Source organism: Hyperolius riggenbachi, chromosome 4 (assembly GCF_040937935.1).
Source record: "Hyperolius riggenbachi isolate aHypRig1 chromosome 4, aHypRig1.pri, whole genome shotgun sequence".
Classification (NCBI taxonomy): Eukaryota; Metazoa; Chordata; class Amphibia; order Anura; family Hyperoliidae; genus Hyperolius; species Hyperolius riggenbachi.
In genome coordinates, this window is record NC_090649.1 from 100716258 (window position 1) to 100742100 (window position 25843).

At 46.5% G+C, this 25843-nt stretch overlaps 1 protein-coding gene across 1 annotated transcript; it reads left to right on the forward strand.

Annotated features, from left to right (window-relative positions):
* Positions 1-269: 269 nt before the first annotated feature.
* On the forward strand, positions 270-25614 carry LOC137571367 (ribonuclease H1-like). The gene is made up of 7 exons (XM_068280345.1): positions 270-383; positions 7769-7830; positions 8951-9050; positions 12216-12270; positions 14324-14408; positions 18834-18958; positions 24738-25614. Exons 1-7 carry the CDS (start codon positions 379-381, stop codon positions 24813-24815), a joined length of 510 nt encoding a protein of 169 aa, XP_068136446.1. The 5' UTR covers positions 270-378; the 3' UTR covers positions 24816-25614.
* Positions 25615-25843: the final 229 nt, after the last annotated feature.

Here is a 25843-nt window from a genome sequence, read left to right on the forward strand (position 1 = left end):
GCTTTTGGCAGCACCGATTTTATAATAATTACCAAATCTGATAGTCAATCAGCTGCCAAATCTACAGATGTGTGGCCATCATTAGTGAGTTTGTAAAGGATTAGTTAATAACCCCCCCCACCATGGGAAATGTACTGTATTGCGTTGTGTGCTCAGTGTGGTCTGGCAAATGTCACAGCTCCGCATTCCACAGTAATAAAACAAATAGTGCTGTTATCTTGGGCCAATAGTGACTCAGTGCGCATGTGTGGTGATTTCCTGTTGTTCTCACTCACTCAGTGTTGTCCCCTCATCATCAAGGTAATCCCCCCGGCAGCCAGTCAGTCAGAGAGTATCCTCTGAGAAGAAGGTTGAGTGAGCAGCTTTCCTCCCGCCAGTATGAGGTATGCAGTATTCTGGGCTGGAATAAATGACCTGTATATACAGCCTGTTTGTTGGTGCACCGCTGGCTCGCCAATCGCCATAGAGAAATAGGAGATGGGGGAGAGGTGCAGTGAGGGGAGCGAAGCTGTGCGATAATGGCGGGGTATGGGGGAGTTTCCCGCCCAAAGGGTGTGAAGGAGTGCTGGGCTCCATTTCTCCTGTATGTCGGCTCTCTGCTAGGGAGAGAGATGGTCCTGATTTACAGCGTTCCTTCTCATTTAACTATACTGTACCAAAAGTATAAACTTTGTCAAACTTGTACATCGATGGACCTTACCCAGCCCTGTGTGTGCCATAGAAGTATTTCTAGGTCATCTACACGTGTTCTTAAAGCTACATGCAAATGAATCTGTTGACTGAAATATCATTCTGGCTGCCAATTTTGGGAAAATCACAGTGTGGAGACATGCTTGGGTCTAATCTGAGCTATAGAGGGGGGATGGGGACAGAAAAAGTTCATGTGCAAAAGCTTCAATAGGTGTTCCCACAAGAACAATAGAGAACAGTTATTGGTGATGCCACACAAAAGGTCACAGCACAGCCTTCTCCTCAACAATGCCAGAGGACACGTTCAGGCTAGGAGCACACTAGGCAGAATTTAGCAATGTGGAAACCGCATGCGTTTCTGGACATAATGAATGTTTTGCAACGTGCTTTTTTTTAAAAATGCACAACTTGCTGCATATTTTTAGAAAACGCATGCAAAATGCATGTATTTGAATAAAGACGCCAGGGGCGGAGCAATAGCTATAGCAGCTGCTATGGGGCCCTGGAGCACAGGGGTCTCTGGTGGTACTTCATGTATTCACCATTAACTTTCTTGTGTTTCTTCACCCTCTGACTTTGTCTCAGTGCCCATGAACCTTGAACAGTTTTGATTGAATAAGAATGTAAATTGCCTATTCATTGGGCAATGCCTACATCTGAGGGCCCCATGTAAGTTTTGCTATGGGGCCCAATGACCATACCTCCCAACTTTTTGAGATGAGAAAAAGGGGCACTTAAAGGGAAGGTTCAAGCAAAATAAAAAAATGAGTTTCACTTACCTGGTGCTTCTACCAGCCCCATGCAGCCATCCTGTGCCCTCGTAGTCACTCACTGCTGCTCCAGTCCACCGCTGGCAGCTTGCCGACCTCGGAGGTCGGCAGGCCGCATTGCGTACATTTTTACGCATTCCCGCTAGTGCAGGAAAATTAACACATACATTTTTACGCGTTACTGGTTCAATGCGTAAATTTTTACGCATTGAACCAGTAATGCGTAAAATGTATTTGTTAATGTTCCTGCACTAGCGGAAATGCGTAAAAATGTACGCAATGCGGCCCGCCGACCTCCGAGGTCGGCAAGCTGCCAGCGGGGGACTGGAGCAGCAGTGAGTGACTACGAGGGCACAGGATGGCTGCATGGGGCTGGTAGAAGCACCAGGTAAGTGAAACTCATTTTTTTATTTTGCTTGGACATTCCCTTTAAGCCATGCCCCTGCCACACCTCTGGTCATGCCTTCACCACGCCTCTAGTCCCGCATACCATAAAAATTTCATAAGGAAAATGTTGTTTTATAATTCAAACCACACTGGTCCTTTCTATCCTGGTTAATTTTCCTTCATAGTAACATTTTAAAATCAGTAATATATCAATTTAAAGGATGGAAAGAAAGTTTAGAGTCAATCAAACACATTTTTAGTATAGAAATATATATATATATATATATAAAGACCTGAAGGAGGGACAAATGAGGGTGAAAGAGGGACAGGGCTCCCAAAGAGGGACTGTCCCTCCGAAAAAGGGACAGTTGGGAGCTATGCAATGACCTCTAGCTACGCCACTGGGAGATGTAGAGGACTGTGTTTTTACATGTATTTTTGATCCATGTTTTATTAATGAAATGTGATCCTGCATTTTACTACTTTTTACTGAAAAAGAGAAACTTTTGAAAAAAATTCAAAACACAAATGTATACAAAATGCACCTATAAATGTAAAAACACAAAATGCAGAATACGCATGGTTTTCTGCCCTGCCTAGTGTGCTCCTAGTCTCAAAATTTGTGGCATAGACGATCAAGAACGATCATTTTGGCTGAGGAAAATCAAAATGTCATTTTATGTTGCTTGGAGGTTAAAAGTAGTGGTCTAAAGGTGGACATACATCTGTAGATTTGTCGGCCGACCATACGATTTGATAATTTTTTATTTCCCATTTGGGGAGCGAATGCAGAAGAGGAGTGTGGACACCAGACACTTAAAGTATTCATTGGGGGGCACATAATACATTTGGGAGGGATGCAGCTGGTGGCGTCACGCGGCCATTCCCGAAAGAGTTCATTCTAAAATCGATCGGTAATCTGCCTGCGGTTTAAAGCAGCCAGCAGATCTCTCGGATCAGATTCGATCAGAGGGAGATCTGTCTATTGATCGTTAAAATTGCTAGATGTATGGCCATCTGAAGACTCCAATAGGGACTAGGAAATATAGAATACTGACTTGACTCTGTTTTACTGTGGAAGATGTCAGCATTATATAAATACGTAATTTAATAAGTGGTGACAGCTAAGTTTATTGATCCTGTTCATGAAGGAGTGGAACAGTAATCTGTAGAGGTAAAAAAAATAAAAATAAATCAAAGGGCAGATACCTATAAGGCAGTGTTCTCCCCAGAAATTATTTCCAGCCGGGTGGGGTGAGATGAGAGAATGCAGGGCCAGCTCGACTAAAAGCCTGAGGAGAACCCCTGGAAGGTAAGGCTCAGGATCCTGTATAGCCTTCCCTGTTCCCTATTGGTGTTTTTGTTCCAGTGCTGTCCCCTGGTGAGGTTACATCGCATCCAGGAGCCCTTGGAAGGATTTGGGAGAACTCATGTCCCCTTGCGCTCCGGAAGACAGACGGCTCTGTATTGCGCGAGTATATGCACAGTATGGAGTCTTTGAGAGCTCTTGGGGATCAGATACAATACACTATTGTGTATTACTAAACTTGAAGAGTAAATTACTTGTGGAGCCGACCCTACCTGCATAGAATCTCGCTTTTTGTAGGGATTAGGCCAGTAGTCGATTGACTTTAGATAAACCACACTGTAGTTGATTGTCTAATAAAGGCACTGATGAAAGATTGAGTAAAGACTGCACCTGAGCAGCCTTTAGTCCACAGACTGCTTAACTATTGTCCCCCTACCCCACCCCCTCCCATGTCCCCCTTTTTCCCCTTGCTTTGGCAATACCTGTATGAATCTTGGTCATGCCAATAAAGCTATCTTTGATTTGATTTGTCTCCAAATCACAGCACATGAACCCCTCCCCTCAATGTAAGTGGTTCCTTTGTCCCTCTCAGTCCCTTGAGCGGCCTCCTGTCCTGCAAAGGGGCAGTGACCTCATCTCACATGGCATGCAGAGTTGGCAATCTAATTTCTAATTTTTCATGAACAAAAGGCTGAATTCTGGGTGTGGTTACAATCTTTACCTTTATTTAGTTTAAATTTATGAATGCAGCAGGCTATTTTTCACCCGTCTGGCATTTTTGGCAGCCCCAGAGGCACCAAATGACAGATGCGCAACCATGGGGTTCTGAAAAACAAATGCAGCAATCCTGAGGCCTCTGGCACAATCATGTGTATTGCCCCTCAAATAAAACACACTTTGCACCCCAAAAAGCAGTTTTGTAAAATACTCCCACATATTGCATATGCTGTATATTGCAGTTATGCAGCATGTCCTCCTCTATATCGCAGTTAAGAGTAGGAACACACTGTGACTAGGCAGTGCGGGAAAGGTAGCGTTTTGCTGCAGATCCTTTTGTGCATTTTCTGTGCGTTTGCGTTTTTGTTCTGCATATGCGTTTTTCTTGCATTTTCTGTGCGTTTTAACGTGTTTGCGGTTCGCATATATAAATCGCATATGCGTTTTGTATGCTTTTTTTTAATGCGTCTTATGCAAATCACTAGGAAGTCAACAGGAAGTGGAAATGCATCATATTTTTTTTTAAAACACATTAAAAAATGAAAACTTTTTTTTTTAAAAGCGAAGACGCAATACCTCTGCGTCATCATTGACTTTTATTATGTGCATTTTAGATGCCTTTTGGAAAAATATGCAGCAAGACCAGTGTTTTTAAAAATGCGCATCGCAGAATACAAACGTGTTTTTTTCATGCTGCCCATTGACTTGCATTATATTTGCGATTTCGCTGCGTTTTCTGCAACGCTAGCTTTTCTGCCTAGTGTGTGCCCATTAGCAGTATGTTACTAAGCCTTTCTGAGCGCTTTGTGATTTGAAAACTCTTGGTAACGTAATGCTATGGATGTGATCCCACTTGATCGATGTGATTTCATAAAAATTAGGGTTGCAACGGTATGAAATTCCACGGTATGATAACCGTCAAAAAAAAAATACCACGGTATGAAGGTATTACGGTATACGGTATTGTACAATTATTTGGACCAGGCCAGCCCCCCCTCCTGTAGCCAGTAGTAGGTGGCCGCAGCATAGGTAGCCAGGGATAGGTGTAGCCAGTAATAGGTGGCTGCAGTATAGGTAGCCAGCGATAGGTGGCTGCAGTATAGGTAGTCAGTGATAGGTGTAGTCAGTAGTAGGTGCTCGCAGCATAGGTAGCCAGAGACAGGTGAAGCCAGTAGTAGGTGCTCGCAGCATAGGTAGCCAGGGACAAGTGTTGCCAGTAGTAGGTGCTCGCAGCATAGGTAGCCAGTGACAGGTGTAGCCAGTAGTAGGTGCTCGCAGCATAGGTAGCCAGGGACAAGTGTTGCCAGTAGTAGGTGCTCGCAGCATAGGTAGCCAGGGACAAGTGTTGCCAGTAGTAGGTGCTCGCAGCATAGGTAGCCAGGGACAAGTGTTGCCAGTAGTAGGTGCTCGCAGCAAAGGTAGCCAGGGACAAGTGTTGCCAGTAGTAGGTGCTCGCAGCATAGGTAGCCAGGGACAAGTGTTGCCAGTAGTAGGTGCTTGCAGCATAGGTAGCCAGGGACAGGTGTAGCCAGTAGTAGGTGCTCGCAGCATAGGCAGCCAGTGATAGGTGTAGCCAGTAGTAGGTGCTTGCAGGATAGGTGCAGCCAGTAGTAGGTGCTCGCAGCGTAGGCAGCCAGTGATAGGTGTAGCCAGTAGTAGGTGCTTGCAGGATAGGTGCAGCCAGTAGTAGGTGCTCGCAGCATAGGCAGCCAGTGATAGGTGTAGCCAGTAGTAGGTGCTTGCAGTATAGGTGCAGCCAGTAGTAGGTGCTCGCAGCATAGGTAGCCAGGGACAGGTGTAGCCAGTAGAAGATGCTCGCAGAACAGGTAGCCAGGGACAGGTGTAGTCAGCAGTAGGTGCTCGCAGGATAGGTAGCCAGGGACAGGTGTAGTCAGTAGTAGGTGCTCGCAGGATAGGTAGCCAGGGTTAGGTGTAGCCCCGCCGCTGTTCGTGCGCTCGTCGCTGCGTCGCATCCCCACCACTGTCGCCCCGCCCCCCAAAAACCAGTAAAACGAGATTGTGCACGGTATGGTTACCGTGCACAATCAAACCGCGATATATCGTAATACCGGTATATCGCGGCAACCCTAATAGAAATCCCCCATAGCATTGCATTAGCAAGAGCATTTTGAAATCACTAGCGCTCAGGCTTTGTTCACATCTAAAATCACAATCGCTGAGGCCAGAGTTTTGCGATCTTGTGAGTGATTACTTGGGGTTACCACCAGCCCCCCCATAGCCCGCGAGCTACCTCTGCGTCCTCCGGGTCCCGAAGATGCAACAGTCGGCCCGGCCGTGCTCCCGGCTGGAAAGCTGTAAGCCTCCTCTGCATGCGCTGTTCACTCTTTCGAGAACTGTGCATATGCAGGAGACTTACAGCGACGCGTGCGTGATCGAGCCGGGAGTGAGGCTGGGCCACGCATTCGCAGTTGCGGACGACTTCGGCCGAAAGTTGCCGCCAGTGGGACCACGGAGGGGACTGGGAGGATGCTGAGCGACCTTGCAGGCTACTGGGGGCTGTAGGGGGCCCCAGGTAAGTGTCGATTTTGATTTTTTTAGGACTCTGCTCGGGGTCCCTTTTTAGGGTGGCCAAACGTCTAGCGATTTGGCTGTACGAGCAACCATTCCATTTGATCATTTTATGGAATTGAGAGAGAATAGAGTATGTTCCACTATGCCCAGTCGATCAACAGTGGCTGATAACAAAGACAAACACTTATATTGTGCATTTCTCCTGGCGGACTCAAAGCACCAGAGCTGCAGCCACTAGGACACACTCTATAGGCAGTAGCAGTGTTAGGGAGACTTGCCTAATGTCTCCTGCTGAATAGGTGCTGGCTTACTGAACAGGCAGAGCCGAGATTCGCTCCCTGGTCTCCTGTGTCAGAGGCAGAGCCCTTAACCATTACAATATCCAGCCACTATCATGTCGAATCGACCAGCTTAGTCGAGAAGGATGCAAGATATCAGTTGAATGAAAGGAATCGGCTACTGTTCACAAGTCATTCGATCGACTGAAACAATTTTTGTATTCAGAGTATGGAGGCACAACATTGGTCAGATCGATTAGTGAAGGTGAATTGCATTGAATATTGCTTGTAGTGTGCAGGTCACTAGTCGATCAACCATACTGAAGCTGATCGCTGAAGTAAATAGTTTTGTGCAGTGTTCTCCCCAGAATATTTTTTTTGCAGCTGGGTGGCATGCAAAAGTAGCCAGGTGGGGCGTGACAGGGGAATCGGCACAACTCTGCTTACAGCATAGGAAGAGGATGAGTAGGTGAGCTGATGACAGCCGGGTGCTCACCAAAATTAGCTGGGTGGAGCACCTGGCTAAAAGAGCCTGGGGAGAACACTGGCTTTATGGATTGAATCAGAATCGCTAGAGTCTGGGTTTGAGTACTTTGTCTGTCAGAAACGGTAGGCCATACCGTTCCCATACTTCCACTGGTGCAATGGCATTTAGGCCTGGGAGCCACTAGGAATCGCAAATCGCTCTACAAAAAGTGATTTTGCCAAGTGTTTTCTGGGCCGATCTCTGGGAATGTGATTTTGAGCCTTGCATTCCCTGAATGTTATCACTCCGAAAATGCTGCAGGGACCACACTTGTCATGTCAGCAAATCACCGTCGTTCCTGTAGAAATAAGGCTTACTATAGAGGAATCTCCTCTGCCATGGCAGAGCTGCTAATTTTGTAAAACACAGGATGTTAACCCTATGTGTGCTTCCATGAAAGCAGGAAGTTTATTGAAGTATTTTAAAGGTTATTATGCTGTTGCAAATCTTTTAGAGCAGAAAGGAAGTTCTGAGTTCAGGTACGCTTTAAGGGTGTGCTAGACAGTTGTATTTTCACATAATATCAAAAATGTTGCCACTGACCTTGTTGTCATTACAGCTACAGAAACCGACAAGGCTATGGCTATCAGTCAGCAAGATCATCTAACCAAAGATCAGGAGGTATACGATTTATCTGATTCTCTTAAACCGGAACTACAGTCTGGCACAGCTTACAATTAGACTGGAGATGATCAATGATATGTACATTTTCTGAGTTTATGAAAATATATGCAGCTTCAAAATGGACCAATCAATTTAAACCTGGGTTTAAACTGATTGGTTCATTTTCAAGCTGAATATATTTGCATATACGTGTGTATGTGTAGAGGTAAGGTCGGCACCAAATGCAATAGCTGGCAACTCGGCTTGCTGTCCACTCCTCTGCGTGTGCACTCGCAAGTAGATTCAATGAATGGCTAGGCATCAATCCATGCAATGAGGAATTTATTGTGGTTTCAGCATACAGGGCACACCAAAGCGTAGGGTACAGAAACACCGGCCTTACAGCCGTTTCGCAGGAACTCCCGCTTCCTCAGTGACCAAAGTGTATGATCTATGTGCATATACATTTGCTTTAACTAGAATTATTTGCATCTCATTGATCATCCCTATTAAAGCTCTGTTTCCCAAATTATTGGCTATATATTTATCCTACCTGCCATTGACTTGTAACAATGTTATCTATGTAAAAATCTTAATTCTACTCTTGGTCACAGCAGCTAGTTTGGAAGCAGCCATCGTGCATAATAATAAAATATCCAGTTTAAATTGAAAGATATTTTTAAGAGTACATAATTACTTCATAGTCTTCTATCTTTGTGATTACACAAAGACTTATGTCTTTGGGGGGGATTAGCTGCTTGCTTGTTTCAGTACTTTGATTCAGACACTACTAATCAGAAAGATCAGAATTGTCATGGCTAGTTTTTGCTACCAATTGCCTAGCAATTAAGTGGTTAAGAGGAGGTAAATTTGGTAGCCTTCATATTCCTCTCCTACTACAGGGTCAACTCCCTTAGGCCTCTTTTCCACAAGCAGTTTATAGGCAGTGAAATGCCTCTCAAACTCTGAAAACTGCTCATCACTGCCTGGTAACTGCTCGCTGCTGCCTGGTAACTGCTTGCTGAGCACACAGTTCAACTGCCCGTGGAAAAGAGGCCTTAGTTGGTCATAAAGGCATGATACACAGCTTGTCTTTTCGCATGCACATGGAGTTACTGGTTCTCCTTTTCTTTCACAGGGAGGTCGGCAGACGTGTACACTGATGGCTGCTGTACTCGCAATGGAAGGGATGGAGCAAGAGGAGGAATTGGCGTTTACTGGGAACCAGACAGTGCCTTGTAAGTCTTATTGATTATAAATTAACATCTTCCAGATATGAAACTCCCAAATATAGGAAACATAACATGGGAGCAAACAGATTCCTAGAGCACATCAACTGTAGCACTAAGTTTATGTGGTGTCCTGCTAACAAAACATTCCTCCTTCCAGAATGGTGATACTGTGGTTAGTAGTTTCTATGTATATGTTACGGCCAGAACCCGAAGTCTGGCCACTTCGGGTTCTGGCCGGTCAGTATGCGAAGTGGCCGGCTCATGCGGCCAATGTGTGAAACGGGCTTCAGTTTCGGACTTTGGCCGGCCAGAACGCGTTGTGACTTCACGTGGCCGGCCAAGTCCCGAAGTCCCGCTCACCGCCGCCAAGAAGCCCCGCTCACCTCATCCCCTGCTGCGGCTGCCGCTAACGTATTCAGACCTCCGATCAGGGCGACCGCAGCAGGGAGGCAGAGAGAGGCATAGCAGCTGCCAGCCCAGCTCACGCGAGACCCGCTGGTAGTGATGGGTCGTTCACGAACGAGCCGGCTCTTTGCTGTGAACGACAAGAGCCGGCTCTCAGTTTTGAAAGAGCCGATGCCTCAGCCGCCCCACACAGCTCTGATTTGCTGTGTAATAAAGGGCGCTGAGGCATGCTGGGAGATGTAGTCCTCCTCTTGCAGCTTGTAGGAGTGTATGGGGCAGGCCAGAGCAGTAGCAGGAAGGATTGCCCCAGTCAGCGAAGCAGTCTGGAGTTGTCATGGAGACGGGGGCGGGGCTTTTCCTCCGATTCTGAGTGGTGTCCAGTGATATTTAATGAAGAGCCGATTGAGAGCCATGGGAGCCGATTCAGAAGAGCCGATTCTCCGAGAAGAGCCGGAATTCCCATCACTACCCGCTGGACCCGAACACTTCAATGCAGAAGTGACGTCATTAAACACTTCTTCTGCATTGGAAGTGTATAGGTCCGGGCAGGTAGCGTGCGCGTTGCTCTGCCTTTCTCCGCCTGGTGGTCGCCCTGATCGGAGGTCTGAGTACTTAGCGGCAGCAGGGGATGAGGTGAGCGGGGCTTCCTGGCGGCGCTTCCAGCAAAGCTCCCCCAGCCCAGTAAAGCTCCCCCCAGCCCAGCAAAGCACCCCCAGCTATGCAAAGCCGCCCCCCCCCCCCGACCATGCAAAGCATTTCCAGCCACGACCAGCCCAGCAAAGACCCCCCCCCCCCCCCAGCCATGCACAGCCCCCCAGCAAAGCACCCACCACAGCCATGCACAGCCCCCCCCAGCCATGCGCAGAACACCCACAGCCATGCACAGCCCCCTAGCAAAGACCCCCCCCCCAGCCATGCGCAGAACACCCACAGCCATGCACAGCCCCCTAGCAGAGCACCCACAGCCATACACAGCCCCCCAGCAAAGCACCCACCACAGCCATGCACAGCCCCCCAGCAAAGACCCCCCCAGCCATGCGCAGCGCAGAACACCCACAGCCATGCACAGCCCCCTAGCAGAGCACCCACAGCCATGCACAGCCCCCCAGCAAAGCACCCACCACAGCCATGCACAGCCCCCCAGCAAAGACCCCCCCAGCCATGTGCAGCGCAGAACACCCACAGCCATGCACAGCCCCCTAGCAGAGCACCCACAGCCATACACAGCCCCCAGCAGAGCACGCACAGCCCCCCACAAAGCACCCACAGCCATGCACAGCCCCCCACAAAGCACCCACAGCCCTGCACAGCCCCCCAGCAGAGCACCCACAGCCCTGCACAGCCCCCCAGCAGAGCACCCCCAGCCATGCACAGCCCCCCAGCAAAGCACCCCCAGCCATGCACAGCCCCCCAGCAAAGCACCCCCAGCCATGCATTCCCCCTCATCTGTGACTAATCACCACTGTAATTTGATCTCTCCCCTGTGTCACCTGACTTCCACAGCAGAGCAGGTAATTTAAAAGCACAGAATGTTAACAGTCTTCTCCCAAGAAAGCAGGATGTAGACATACTGCAGATTTATTGCAGGATTTGTATCAGCTGTAATTAAGAAATGCTTTTCTTAAAAAAAAAAAAAAAAAAAAAAAAAAAAAAAGATTAGTATGCTGTATCTTTCAGAGCAGAGCGGAAGTGCCATTCATGGTGCTGGACAGGACCCGGGATGTTCTGGAATTTGTGCGTTTTGGACTTTGGCCGTGTCTAGAACTGGCCGGCCAATGTCAGAAATTCCCAGCATTTTGGACTTTGGCCGACGTCAAATCGGCCAGTTCTAGAAACGGCCGGCCAATTCTAGAATTGGCCGATTTCTGGTTTTGGCCGTAACATATACAAGTTTGTAATCCCCCCCCCCCCCCCCCCCATGTTGTTTGTGCTTTGCAAATTAAAGACAATAAAGAGTATCTCTTACTACAGGGTCAACTCCCTTAGGCCTCTTTTCCACGAGCGGTTGATAGGCAGTGAAATGCCTCTCAAACTCTCACAACTGCTTACTGCTGCCTGGCAACTGCTCACTGCTGCTAGGCAACTGCTTGCTGAGCACACAGTTCAACTGCCCGTGGAAAAGAGGCCTTAAAATGACTGTGAACTGCAATGGAGACTGGATATGGACTTTAATACAAAAGCCTGCATGCAGCAAGTTAGAATAAGGGCCCTTTCACATGGGCAGTTTTATTGTGTGCTCAGCAAGCAGTTGCCAAGCAGCTTCATGCAGTTGCCAAGCAGCAGCAAGCAAATACCAGGCAGCAGCAAGCAGTTGTGAGAGTTCGACGGGATTTTTACTGCCTATCAACTGCCTGTATGAAAGCAGGCAGCAGTTGTGAGAGCTTGAGAGGCAATTCACTGCTTATCAAGTGGAAAAGAGGCCTAACCCAGTCAGATACAACACAGCACTGTGAACAGCCCCATAGAACTGTATGGGCAGTGTGTTGCCACGTAGAAGTATTCTGCAACGCAACTGAGAACTGTGAACTAGCCCTAAAAGATAATAAATATGGCAGCTACCATTTGCCTCTCACTTCCTGCATAATTTAAACAAAATAGAAATTTGGGATTCCAGGAAAGTCTTGATTAGGAGTTTGACTATGCTCTAGAGGTTAAAAAAAAATTTCTGCATGACCTATTTCACTTCAAGGTCACTTGATTTTGCCCGGATTGGTTTGCTGAGCTGTACCAACATTTAACAAGTTGTTTTGTACTCTAATTTTACAGAAATGTTTCTGAAAGACTGGAAGGAAGAGCGACCAACCAAAGAGCTGAAATACAGGTAGTGTATTGCTTCAGTCTTATTTACTTTATCTTATAGCAATGATGACTTTGCACTGAGTACACTGAATATGAACCTGTAACAACATAAGGCTGAAAGCTGCTGCTCATAGCCAAAAGTGCAACTCAATGGCATTCTAGGCCAAACAATATCAAAATATATAGGACAAAATTACTGTGCATTTGTAGGTTTCGGTCTCATTGTCAATTAAAGTGTACCCAAGGCAATCCTTTACTTAAAGCGGACCTGATCTCAGAACTTCCTCTCTGCTGTAAAAGATACGCATCTGCATAATAACCTTTAAAGCGGATCCGAGATGAAAAACTAAATATAACAAGTGACTTGTCTATATATCTTATCTAAAGTTTAGATAGTTTACACAGCAAATCTATCTTCAAACAGCTTCAACAGTATATTAATATTTTTTCCTGTGATACAATGGGAGCAGACATGTTTTCTGCTTGTCACTATTACACAATTACACACACAGGCAAGCTTATCTGTATCTAGGCATGCTAATCTGCATATTCTGTGAAAACTCCACTCTTATCTCCTCCATTACACAGGCAACTGATCTGTATCTGCACTGCAGCTCTCAGATTGTGAAAACTCTGCCTCGGAAATCTATAGCTAGTAACACCTTTTTCACCTGCCCAGACTGAAATCCCACAATCCCTTGCAAGCGCCAAGGCACTCTGGAGAAGCTGTGGGTGTGGCTTGATTAGTTTATAGGAAATTAGAGTATTAAAACAAAACAAAAACTTATTTGGCTTGAGGAATGCCCTATAAACAATAGGAAAGGAACACAATTATGCAATGAGTAAAAGTTCATCTCGGATCCACTTTAAAGAAAAACATTTCTTTGTTACAGCGGAGACAAATCCTAAAATAAATCTTCAGTGTTTCTATTTCCTGATTCATGGAAGTAGACATATTCTTAACATCCTGTGTTTTCAAATGAGCTTATCTGCCTTGGCAGTCAGGTGACATAGGGGAGAGATCAAATTACAACTTGTGTTTAGTCACAGATGAGGGGGAAATCTCTAAATACACAGATGGTGCATTTCTATAGGTTTTCCTTCTGTCCTGTGCAAGCGTTCAGGTCCCCTTTAAAGAGAACTCGAGGTGAGGTTCTGACAATGAAATCTGCATACAGAGGCTGGGTCTGCCTATACAGCCCAGCCTCTGTTGCTATCCAGATCCCCCCTAAGCCCCCCCTGCGCTCTGCGATCACCCATAAATCACAGCCGCGCTGTTTACCTTTGTATTGTCAGTCTCGGCTCTCCCCCCGCCTCCTGCATAGCTCCGGTCCCCGCCCGCGCCTTTTCCTCCAATCAGTGGGGAGGGGAGGGATGCAGGCGGGGACCGGAGCTATGCAGGAGGCTGGGGGAGCAGCAGACTGAAAGTACAGAGGTAAACACAGCCCGCTGTGACACGCTGCATGTCGGCAGCGCGGCTGTGATTTATGGGTGATCGCAGAGCACAGGGGGGGCTTGGGGGGATCTGGATAGCAACAGAGGCTAGGCTGTATAGGCAGACCCAGCCTCTGTATGCGGATTTCATTGTTGGAACCCCACCTTGGGTTCTCTTTAAGAGTGAAGCCTCTTGGTCCTAGAGGCTTCCTGCGCCGTTCTCCAGGCAACCGTTGCCAAATGTGGACCCCCGAATGATTCTGACATGGGTTCCTCTTCTTCAGGCACAAGCATGGCTGTACTGTGCCCACACAAGTACAGGTGTGCCTGCACAGTGAGCCATATTGGCTCATTCATGCAGTCGTGCTAAGTTAGCGCTTTATAAATAAAGTTTAATAATAATAAAGTTTTATACACCATAGAATTGCATACAGCACAATTACGGGTTTTCATATTTTTCCTCATTTTGATCAAAATTGATTTATTAAATAATTCAAAGAAAAAGTGATCCACCTCGTGAATTCTTCATTTTGTTGAATAAAGACATTCAATAAAAAATTGTCCATGCATGTTTGCCTTTGGAATGCGCGTATATTCACTTTGAGTTGTTTTGTGAATTATTGTTTTGTTTTTCTCGCCAGGCTGCCTGCAAGGCACTGGAACAGGCCCAGCGTCAGAATATTACCAGGCTCAACATCCATACAGACAGCGAGTTCACTATAAAAGGTAGGTTACTGCGTTGTGTACTAAAATCACACACAAAGGCCTCAGTTCACTAAGGGCAGTTCGGTAAAATAATTTAGGCCGACAAAATACCGCATTCAGTATATTACTTTTTTTTCCCTAATTCACTAACATTTCCTGCACATTGTAGAAGTTCAATAATATACAGAAAAAAACATGCTCCAATTCTTTAGGCCCTGCTCAGTGAGGCCTCTTTTCCATGGACTGTTGAACTGTGTGCTCAGCAAGCAGTTACCGGGCAGCAGTGAGCAGTTGTGAGAGTTTGGCCTCTTTTCTACGGACTGTTGAGCTGTGTGCTCAGCAACCAGTTGCAAGGCAGCAGTGAGCAGTAACCAGGCAGCAACAAGCAGTTACCAGGCAGCAGTGAGCAGTTGTAAGAGTTTGAGAGGCATTTCACTGGCTATCAACAGTTCATGGAAAAGAGGCCTTTGAGAGGCATTTCACTGCCTATCAACAGTCGGTGGAAAAGAGGCCCAAGTCTCACTAGCTGTGGAACAGGACAGTCAGGAAGCTGTAAGTCTTCCTACAAGTGGTGTGCATGAGACGTGAGTTTTTCTGTCCAGTGCATCCCTGGCAACCCTTTAGATTTGCTGCAGCCATTAGAGGGAGCTCTTCTGTATATCAATAGTTAGATATGCATATCTAAAGGGATACAGAAAAGCATTTTAAAATGTCTCCTGCTCTGCCATTCTTAAGTCATGCCCTCCAGAGTATCTGATCAAATGGGGTAAGAAGCAGGGCTGTGTGGCTCAGGGGCGTAGCAATAGGCCCTGCAGCGCCTGCGCCCGCGGGGGGGCCCGGCCCCCCCCTGGGGCCCGCTCGGGGCCGTTTTTTGGGGGCTGGAGGGGTGGCAGCATGAGGGGAAAGCCTTGCCCACAGTCGGCGGGGAGAGGGGAAGTTCCCCCCTCTCCCTCACCTCGGGGCTCTCCCCTCTGCGCTCCCCTCCAGCTAATCAATGTGTGTGGGCAGCGGGATACATACCTTCTTCCTTGCGTTCCATCGCCGCCTTCTCGCTCTAGCGGCTGACGTCACTTCCGGAAGCGGAAGTGACGTCAGCCGCTAGAGCGAGAAGGCGGCGATGGAACGCAAGGAAGAAGGTATGTATCCCGCTGCTGCCCGCTGCCCACATACATTGACTAGCTGGAGGGGGATTTTCAGGTGTCTGCTGCCCACATTATGATTTTCAGGTGTCTGCTGCCCACATTACGATTTTCAGGTGTCTGCTGCCCACATTACGATTTTCAGGTGTCTGCTGCCCACATTGTGATTTTCAGGTGCCTGCTGCCCACATTACGATTTTCAGGTGCCTGCTGCCCACATTACGATTTTCAGGTGTCTGCTGCCCACATTACGATTTTCAGGTGTCTGCTGCCCACATTACGATTTTCAGGTGTCTGCTGCCCACATTACGATTTTCAGGTGTCTGCTGCCCACATTACGATTTTCAGGTGTCTGCTGCCCACATTACGATTTTCAGGTGTCTGCTGCCCACATTACGATTTTCAGGTGTCTGCTGCCCACATTACGATTTTCAGGTGTCTGCTGCCCACATTACGATTTTCTGGTCACTGCTGCCCACATTGCGATTTTCTGGTCACTGCTGCCCACATTACGATTTTCAGGTGTCTGCTGCCCACATTGCGATTTTCAGGTGCCTGCTGCCCACATTACGATTTTCAGGTGTCTGCTGCCCACATTACGATTTTCTGGTGACTGCTGCCCACATTACGATTTTCTGGTGACTGCTGCCCACATTACGATTTTCAGGTGCCTGCTGCCCACATTACGATTTTCAGGTGTCTGCTGCCCACATTACGATTTTCAGGTGTCTGCTGCCCACATTACGATTTTCAGGTGTCTGCTGCCCACATTGCGATTTTCAGGTGCCTGCTGCCCACATTGCGATTTTCAGGTGCCTGCTGCCCACATTACGATTTTCAGGTGTCTGCTGCCCACATTACGATTTTCTGGTGACTGCTGCCCACATTACGATTTTCTGGTGACTGCTGCCCACATTACGATTTTCTGGTGACTGCTGCCCACATTACGATTTTCAGGTGCCTGCTGCCCACATTACGATTTTCTGGTCACTGCTGCCCACATTACGATTTTCTGGTCACTGCTGCCCACATTGCGATTTTCTGGTCACTGCTGCCCACATTGCGATTTTCTGGTCACTGCTGCCCACATTGCGATTTTCAGGTGTCTGCTGCCCACATTACGATTTTCAGGTGTCTGTTGCCCACATTGCGATTTTCAGGTGTCTGCTGCCCACATTACGATTTTCAGGTGTCTGCTGCCCACATTACGATTTTCAGGTGTCTGCTGCCCACATTACGATTTTCAGGTGTCTGCTGCCCACATTACGATTTTCAGGTGTCTGCTGCCCACATTGCGATTTTCAGGTGTCTGCTGCCCACATTGCGATTTTCAGGTGTCTGCTGCCCACATTACGATTTTCAGGTGTCTGCTGCCCACATTACGATTTTCAGGTGTCTGCTGCCCACATTACGATTTTCAGGTGTCTGCTGCCCACATTACGATTTTCAGGTGTCTGCTGCCCACATTACGATTTTCAGGTGTCTGCTGCCCACATTGGGAATTTCTGGTGTCTGCTGCCCACATTACGATTTTCAGGTGTCTGCTGCCCACATTGCGATTTTCTGGTGTCTGCTGCCCACATTACGATTTTCTGGTGTCTGCTGCCCACATTGGGATTTTCTGGTGACTGCTGCCCACATTAGGATTTTCTGGTGACTGATGCCCACATTGCGATTTTCTGGTGACTGCTGCCCACATGGCGATTTTCTGGTGACTGCTGCCCACATTAGGATTTTCTGGTGACTGCTGCCCACATGGCGATTTTCTGGTGACTGCTGCCCACATTGCGATTTTCTGGTGAACTCTGCCCACATTACGATTTTCTGTCCCACATTACGACATTCTGGTGAACGCTGCCCACATTACGATTGTCTGGTGAATGCTGTCCACGTTACAATTTTCTGGTGACTGCTGCTCACGTTACGATTTTCTGGTGAACTCTGCCCACATTATGATTTTCTGGTGAACTCTGCCCACATTATGATTTTCTGGTGAACGCTGCCCACATTACGATTGTCTGGTGAATGCTGTCCACGTTACAATTTTCTGGTGACTGGTGCCCACATTACGATTTTCTGGTGAACTCTGCCCACATTATGATTTTCTAAAGGCCCACATTACGATTTTCTGGTGAACTCTGCCCACATTACGATTTTCTGGCCCACATTACGATTGTCTGGTAAAATGCTGCCCACTTTACAATTAATTTACAGTGAAACGCTGCCCCATTACGATTATTTGGCACCTATGGGGGGGGGCCCCATCCAAATATTCGCAGGGGGGCCCAGTGATTTCTAGTTACGCCCCTGGTGTGGCTCTCCCTATTGGCTGTCTGCTACATCTGTCAACGTTACTGCATGGAGAGTGTGAGTTACCGGCTGGTCAGAGCTGGAGGTAAGTACTGAAACCTTTTATTTAATTTACTGAATGCTTTAATCTTTGTGAATTGCAATTTCTTGACATCTCTTTAGGTATTTACCACACAAGTTGGTAATTTACCTCATGAGTCAGTCATTTTAACTTTTCAGTGTGGTAATAGATTTAGCGAATTGGCATTTGGCAAGGTGATGGGTAAAGCCAGATTTTTTTCTGGTTGCATTACCGAATGTGGTAATGCTTAGTAAATTGAGGCCAAACTCTGAAGGGCATACTTTAGGCTAGGAGCACACGCCCCGCCGCACTGGCCATTGATTTGAATGGCCTGGTTGGAAATCATACGTAGTTGGCATTTTGCATGTGCATTTTTTGCTATGATTAAAATCACACTTTGAAATGTATTTTGCCACAATCTGAAAAATCGGGAGTGATTGCAGAAATCACGTGTAAGAGTGTCACAAACCCTGTAAACACCTGCAAAACCACTGACACAATTGTGCTTCCAGTCTAAAGGGGCATTATGACGTACCTGGAAAATATCTTCACCAGGTACAAGATGGTTCAGTGAGGACTGAACAATATGTACGGTAAATATTTATAGCTCCAGTTTATGCATTTTTAAAGTGAGTCTGTAGCGAGTAATAAGAACCCCCCCCTCCCCTGATACTTAAGGACAGGGTCCTATAGACCCTTCCTGTTCCTCTCCTCACCACCTCGTTCCACTGCAGGGGACCTAAACCCAGCAGAAGCATGGGGCACCTCATGGGTTTGCAAGAAACCATTGGGCTCCTCCTGCAACAGGAAAATTCTAATTGGTTTGTGGTGGACCAAGTATAGGGTATGCTCTTGAGCTGGGAGTAAATTCAGGTGACTTTATTATTCAGCACTTGGTGAATAACTGAAGGTTTTACAAAGTCTTATTCATTTTAGGTGCGACTGAATGGATGCCCAGATGGAAAGAAAATGGCTGGAAGACCTACAGTGGCCATGATGTGGTCAACAAACAAGATTTCCAGAGGTTGGACAACTTGAGTAAAAACATGGATGTCACATGGGTAAGTGCAATCACAACAGGCAAACCAAGCTGTACAGGAATCGAGCGGCAGCAGAGCGCTGTTATTGTCAGTTCTATCAAACCAATGACTGTTTGCAGTCCTGCCATTATTTATAATGTAGCTGCATGGAGAGAGCATGTCTAGGAGACAAGTGACTCCTAGTCGCATGACTTCTTTTAAAGAGACACTGAAGCGGAAAAAAAAATTATGATATAATCATTTGTATGTGTAGTACAGCTAAGAAATAAAACATTAGGAGCAGAGACATAAGTCTAATATTGTTTCCAGTACAGGAAGAGTTAAGAAACTCCAGTTATCTATGCAAAAGAGCCATTTAGCTCCACGACTTTCAAAGTCGCAGAGAGCCCTGTCTTCTGAAGCTAATTATTTCAACTGTCAGTCGTATTTTTTTTTTTTTCTCTCCAGAGGACAGGTCAAAAGTTCGCTAGCCTGCTCTGTATAATCATTTAGCATGCTGAGTAGTTTGTAAACTGCAAATATTAGAGAATGCTATGTTATACAAAAACACTATATAACTGAAAATAAAAATACGAGAATATATTTTATGCTACTAATGTTCTAGTAATTATCCATATTACACATACAATTCATTATATCAATGTTTTTTTTTCGCTTCAGTGTCTCTTTAAATTCAGTTACGTTGATCAAGATAAAGGAACTATATTAGTACGCTGCTGATCTGTCCAGGCGTTGTGAGGGGAGATCAGATGCAGTATTCCAATACAGCTACACTTTTGAAATATTAGTTAGTATTAGTACTTAGTTATTATTATTTTGTATTTATATAGCGCCGACATCATCTCCAGTTCTGTAGAGATTTTATAGTCTTGTCACTAACTGTCCCTCAGAGGAGCTCACAATCTAATCCACATCACAGTCCTATGTCCATCGTAGTCTAGTGCCAATTAACCTATCTCTGTTTTTGGGATGTCGGAGGAAACCGAAGTGCCCAGAGGAAACCCACGCAAACACTTGGAGAACATACCAGTGCTGCAAGGTCACTGTAAAGTATTTTAGAATCACCACGAGTCTCCTTTTACATATTATTCCCAAAACAAAACAAAAAAAACAATAAAATGCATTTTTTTTTCTTTAGGTTATATTTTACTACATTTTTTTAAAATATCAGTATTAACCTCCTTAGCGGTATGCCCGACACTGTGTCGGGCATACCGCTCTGTGGCCCCAGGAGTCCCCATAATTAATTGTGCAAATTGACTGTAAATGCTCTAGCTAGCACTAGGCTAGCTAGTAAAAGTGTTGGGCACCCGTCGCTCCCCTGCGATCCCCCATTTATACGTTACCCCCCTGGATCCAGCGATTGCGCAGCCTCCCGACGCAGCTCCGGTCTCTCTATGGGGAGGATCGGATTTGCGCATGACGTCATGTGTGATCCCATAGTGAAGACTGGAACTGTCCGGGGAGGCTGCGCCGATCGCTGGATCCAGGCTGGGTAATGTATAAACGGGGGAGTGGCAGGGATCGGGAGGGGGGGGGGGGTGCCGGAGACTTCTTCGAGCTAGCCTAGTGCTAGCTAGAGGGTTTGAAGTCAATTTGCACAATTGTTTGCTAATCGGGCAAAAAGTGACAACCTCCTGAGCGGCGTAATGCTCAGGAGGTTAATACACGGCATCAAAATAAAGACTGTCCACCCAAAAAAACCTGAAATATGCGTTTTTCTAGGTTGTCCAGAAATCAAGATGCATCTGTTTATACAGCACACCTCCAAAAGCCTGAAAAAATGCTCTAGTGATATATTGCAAAAGTTTTAAATGCCTTGAGTCATCATGCAGCTTTTATCACTGTGTTTAACCACCCTGGCGTTCTATTAAGATCGCCAGGGCGGCTGCATGAGTGTTTTTTTTAAATAAAAAAAAAACTATTTCATGCAGCCAACTTAAGCCCACTAGATGGCGCTCCGGAGGCGTTCTTCTGATCGCCTCCGGCGGCCAAAAGTAACACGGAAGGCCGCAATGAGCAGCCTTCCGTGTTTGGCTTCTCCTGTCGCCATGGCGACGAGCGGAGTGACGTCATGGACGTCAGCCGCCTCCGATCCAGCCCTTAGCGCTGGCCGGAACTATTTGTTCCGGCTGCGCAGGGCTCAGGCGGCTGGGGGGACCCTCTTTCGCCGCTGCTCGCGGCGGATCGCCGCAGAGCGGCGGCGATCGGGCAGCACACGCGGCTGGCAAAGTGCCGGCTGCGTGTGCTGTTCTTTATTTCATGAAAATCGGCCCAGCAGGGCCTGAGCGGCACCCTCTGGCGGTAATGGAGGAGCTGAGCTCGTCCATACCGCTAAGGTGGTTAATGTGCATTTTAAGATTATTATTATTTAGTATTTTTATAGCGCCGACCTCTTCCGCAGGGCTGTACATTGTACTTTGCATTTTGTCACTTAACCATAGTCATAAGTCTATGTATGTATTGTGTAGATGCGTATGCTAAGTAAGATAGAGTATGCGTTCTTATGACAATCAGTGAGGCCTCCTTCACATCTAAGCAGTTTGTTTTTGTGTGCTGTGTTTTTTTTTTTCCCCTCCTGGGGCTCCACTGCGGCCTGGGTTTTTGTAAAAAGCGCTTTTCTGAGCGCTTTGCCAGAGAGCGGTTTTGAGTCTCACTCCCTGGCGCAAGTCAGGAAGTGAACTCTTTGACCCGGAAAATAATACAAACAATGGTATTTATTCTTAAAAACGCGAACGAAATCGATGCACAAAACGACAAACCGATTTTGTAGGCGTTTTGCGTTTTTCCTATACCTTCCATTATAGCAAAAACGCCTCAAAAATGGTACAGGCACCACTTTGCTGAGCGGATCGGAAACAAACTGCTCATCTGTGAACTCTCACAGCGTTTTGTGGGCGATTTTTCAAAATAGCCTGCGCTGGAAAAAAGGTGGAAAACGCCCCTTCACATATTACACATCACAAGACCTCAAACAGAGACAAGAAATTCACTTTTCATCTTGTGCCTGCTTTGAAGTGATGTGCAGTGATGCTCCAAGCTATGGCTCTCTGAAGATGAAGGTGGCTGGAAGAAGAAATTCTCCACTGTGTTAATTTACCCAGCATCAAGTGAGGTCTGTTTACATCACGCTATGCAGAGTGATCAGCAGTGATTGGATATGTATCTGTGCAGAGGATGTATCAGCAGGATCGCCAGATAAATGATACTCCCGTCACTAATAAAACAATATAATCCCCCATAAATCAGCACTCACTGCTTATCTAAATATATGATGCGGCTTATCCCTGCAAACTACGCTATATTTGAGACTATAGCTCCCTAAAGTCTCTACAACTAAGCAGATGGTCTGGGGAGGGAAAAACTTACATCATAGTTTCTCTGTAAATTTAATCAGCAGTTCACCAAATTATCAATGCTTCGCAAGAAGAATAGATCCTTCCCAGGGATCTAGAACTTACATAGGAAGAGTAATAATAGACATTACATTAGGCAAAACTCATTTAAAGGATACTTGTAACCCAGGGCTGTCCAGAATGTTTATACTAAAGGCCACAACAGTTCTTGAGATTGCTAGGGGGGGGGGAGGGGGGGGGGGCGGTGAACTAGTGAAATGAAACCCAATTTTTGCAGATTGCCCCATGTATACTATGCCTATTATACAGGTAGTTCCTGGGACTATAGGTTTGTTTGACAACTGAAGTGAGAGGATATTGAGGCTACCATATTAATTTCCTTTTAACACTATACATTGCCTGGCCATCCAGCTAATCCTTTACCTCTAATACATTTTAGCCATAGAACCCGAACAAGCATGCAGATCAAGTGTTTGACTGAAGTTTTACTGCATTTGCCACATGCTTGATTCAGACACTACTGATGCGTGAAAGATCAGCAGAACTGCCAGGCAACTGGTATTGTTTAAAAGGAAATACAGTAGATATGGCGGCCTCCATATCCCTCTCACTGCAGGTTCCATGTAAGTTTAATTTGTGTGTAGGTCAGAGTACTGTGGCCTCCAGTGTTTTCCTCTGTGTCTCCCTGTGACAACAGTGTCTCACTGTGTCCACTTCTGTGGCACCAGTATCCCCTCATCTGCCTGACCCCCCCCTTCTTCCTCTGTGACTCCTTCTTTGCCATTTCCTGTCCTTCTATGCCACCAGTGCAAGTTCAAGTGTGGACAATAGTCCCTGCTATGCACCCTTAGTGCCTCCTCCTGTCACCCTGTGCTCAGTCTGTGCCCTCTACTTTTTAAGTCTCATCCTCTCCCTGTTTGCCTTAGCTTCTCCCTCGTATTGCCTCCTGTGCATCTGTGCCCCCCTCTTAGTCTCCTCCACATCTGTGTTCCATATGTGCCTCCTCCTGTCTCCGTCGGTGCCCCCTCCTCTCCATATGTGCCCCCTCTTTTCCTCAAGCAGCCATTTTTTCATAGTTCTATAGTAGACAAAACAAATAACATTTGTATCGCGCTTTTCTCCTGGCAGACTCAAAGCGCCAGAGCTGCAGCCACTAGGGCGTGCTCTATAGGCAGTAGCAGTGTTAGGGAGGCTGGCCCACGGTCTCCTACTGAATAGGTGCTAGCTTACTGAACAGGCAGAGCTGAGATTTGAACCATGGTCTCCTGTGTCAGAGGCGGTGCCCTTAAAGGGGTTCTGTGGGGGGTTGCGGAGGAGAAAACCAGACACTTACCTTGGGCTTCTATCAGCCCCGTGCAGCGGTAATGTCCCACGCCGTCCTCCTCCCATCTGCCGTTCTCCGCCGCCGGCCCCGGTCTAAGTGGCATGGGATCCAACTGTGGCTGCGCTAGAGTGGCCGCGCACCCGCTCGCTTCCGCCTGCGTCATCGGAAGCTTACTGCGCAAGCGCAGTACAAGAACCCGTTGTACTGCGCCTGCGCAGTAAGCCTCAGATGACGCAAGCGGAGGCGCGGCAACGCGCATTATTCGTCTGTGTGACAGCCGAATAATAGCCCGGTGCCGGCTGCGGGGAACAGCGGATGGGAGCAGGACGGCGTGGGACATTACCGCTGCAGGGGGCTGATAAAAGCCCCAGGTAAGTGGCAGTTTTTCGCCTCAGAAACCCCCACAGAACCCCTTTAACCATTACACCATTACTATGGGACTGCAAAAGAGCAGAGGAAGCAGAGCTGCGATGCTGGTTAGGCTCTTAAAATGGCCACACACGATACAGTACAATAAAATTATTACATTTTACAGCAATTCCATAAAAATTCAATTATAACTCAAGAAAACTTCAGGGGCAACTAAAAAAGGCTGTGCGGACCGCATTCCCCTTGACCTCAGTTGCTTTACAGCACCTAAAGGGAGACACAATCCAGGGAGGAAATTGCTTTTATTACATAAAGTTGTTTGCTTTTGTTTAGTTTTTTTTCTTGTAGGCTGTGGCTTACTGGAAAGCATCATGCGTATGCCCAGTAGAACAACGCGCTCATGCATATGGGGGGCGGGGGGGGGGAAGAAACTCATTTGACTTAGGCAAGTAGAATAAGTTAAAGTGAACCAAGTACCATTTTAGCAGCCAGGATGCTACCTTCACACCTTCCCCTGGATAATTAATGGGCAGCTAGAAGGGTAGGGGGAACGTGGCAGCTCCTATAGCTATTAGACACCAGGACAAAAAGGTGGCGCTTGGTTCCCTTTAGGAGGGACCCTGTGCTGGATCAGTGGGCTGTAAATAGATCTGGGAGGACTCTGGGCCATCCACAAGCTTCCCACTACAGTGTTAGGTATCTTTTTTTTTTTTTTAAAGTGTACTTAAACTATTTCTTCTTGTTTGTGCAGACCCATATCCCTGGCCACAGCGGCAATACGGGAAATGAGATTGCTGACCGGCTGGCAAGGGATGGATCCAGAAAATAGGATGAGCTGCTTCTGCGTGTTGAAGAACGATCGTTCCCACCCATGGTTGCATGTTCCAGCAACACTACTGTTTCCAGTGTTATAATTATCCGCTTATAAGTTAGAACGCGCACTTGTGTTTTCTAGGGCGTGTATTAGCAAAGCTGCTGTTACAAAAGTTCCTATAAAATATTTCTGGAATATCTTTGTTTTTTAGGTATTTCAAGAACTAGCTGACAATGCAGTAACATATACACATACGCTTTACCAGTCTCAGCTACTACTAGCATTTTGTACCTAGCTACTGTCCAAATGTAACTACCGATTATTCTCAGGTTCACAAAATGCTCCTGAGTCAGTCACTGGTGACTGACTCATGCTCTGTGGTAGCCAGACCCTTCCTTCCTCTTATGCAAGTATCAAACCTGAATTTACTCACCTCAGGCTGGCTTTCAATAAATGGAGACTGACTTTGTCATTGCAAGCGCTAGGAATTGCCACAGAATTTGTGTTCATGTGCCTTAACCATAGGTCCCTAACTTAATAGTTGCAACAAGACAGCACCTTACTGTATGTACTATTCCAAAGGTATTTCATTATAATCTAGACTAGAGAATTATCATTTTAGACAAATGCTTGTTTTTTCACGTGTCATTGATAGCAAAATGTATTGCCAATAAAAAAATAAATATTCTGAAAGCCTAGATAGTGCCAGATGCTAAAGTGAAACATTCTTGTGCTTATGGGTGTGCATTTAGTTTATATGTTAGTCTAAATGTTCCATATGGTATATTTACATTAAAAATAAGTTCACTCTAAACTGACATGTACGTCCATCTTTGTTTTTCCTTGTACAGCTGCTTAATGAAGGTATATAGATCTGTGACAGATCAGGTAAACTAAAGGCAGGGAACACACTTGCAGGGGTGTTTTCCCTGTGATTCTCAATTCCCATCGTAGTACATTCATGTTGGCAATTACATTTCCCACATGCAATTTTTCACGTTCTTCCACGATTTTTGTGATACGGTAGAATACATTGTAATTGT

Bases quoted from the DNA above. Each gene is read 5' to 3' on its own strand.
- LOC137571367 (XM_068280345.1), top strand. The intron at 12,271-14,323 runs GTAGTGTATTGC...TTTTCTCGCCAG, and splicing joins ACCAAAGAGCTGAAATACAG to GCTGCCTGCAAGGCACTGGA. The intron at 18,959-24,737 runs GTAAGTGCAATC...TTGTTTGTGCAG, and splicing joins AAAACATGGATGTCACATGG to ACCCATATCCCTGGCCACAG.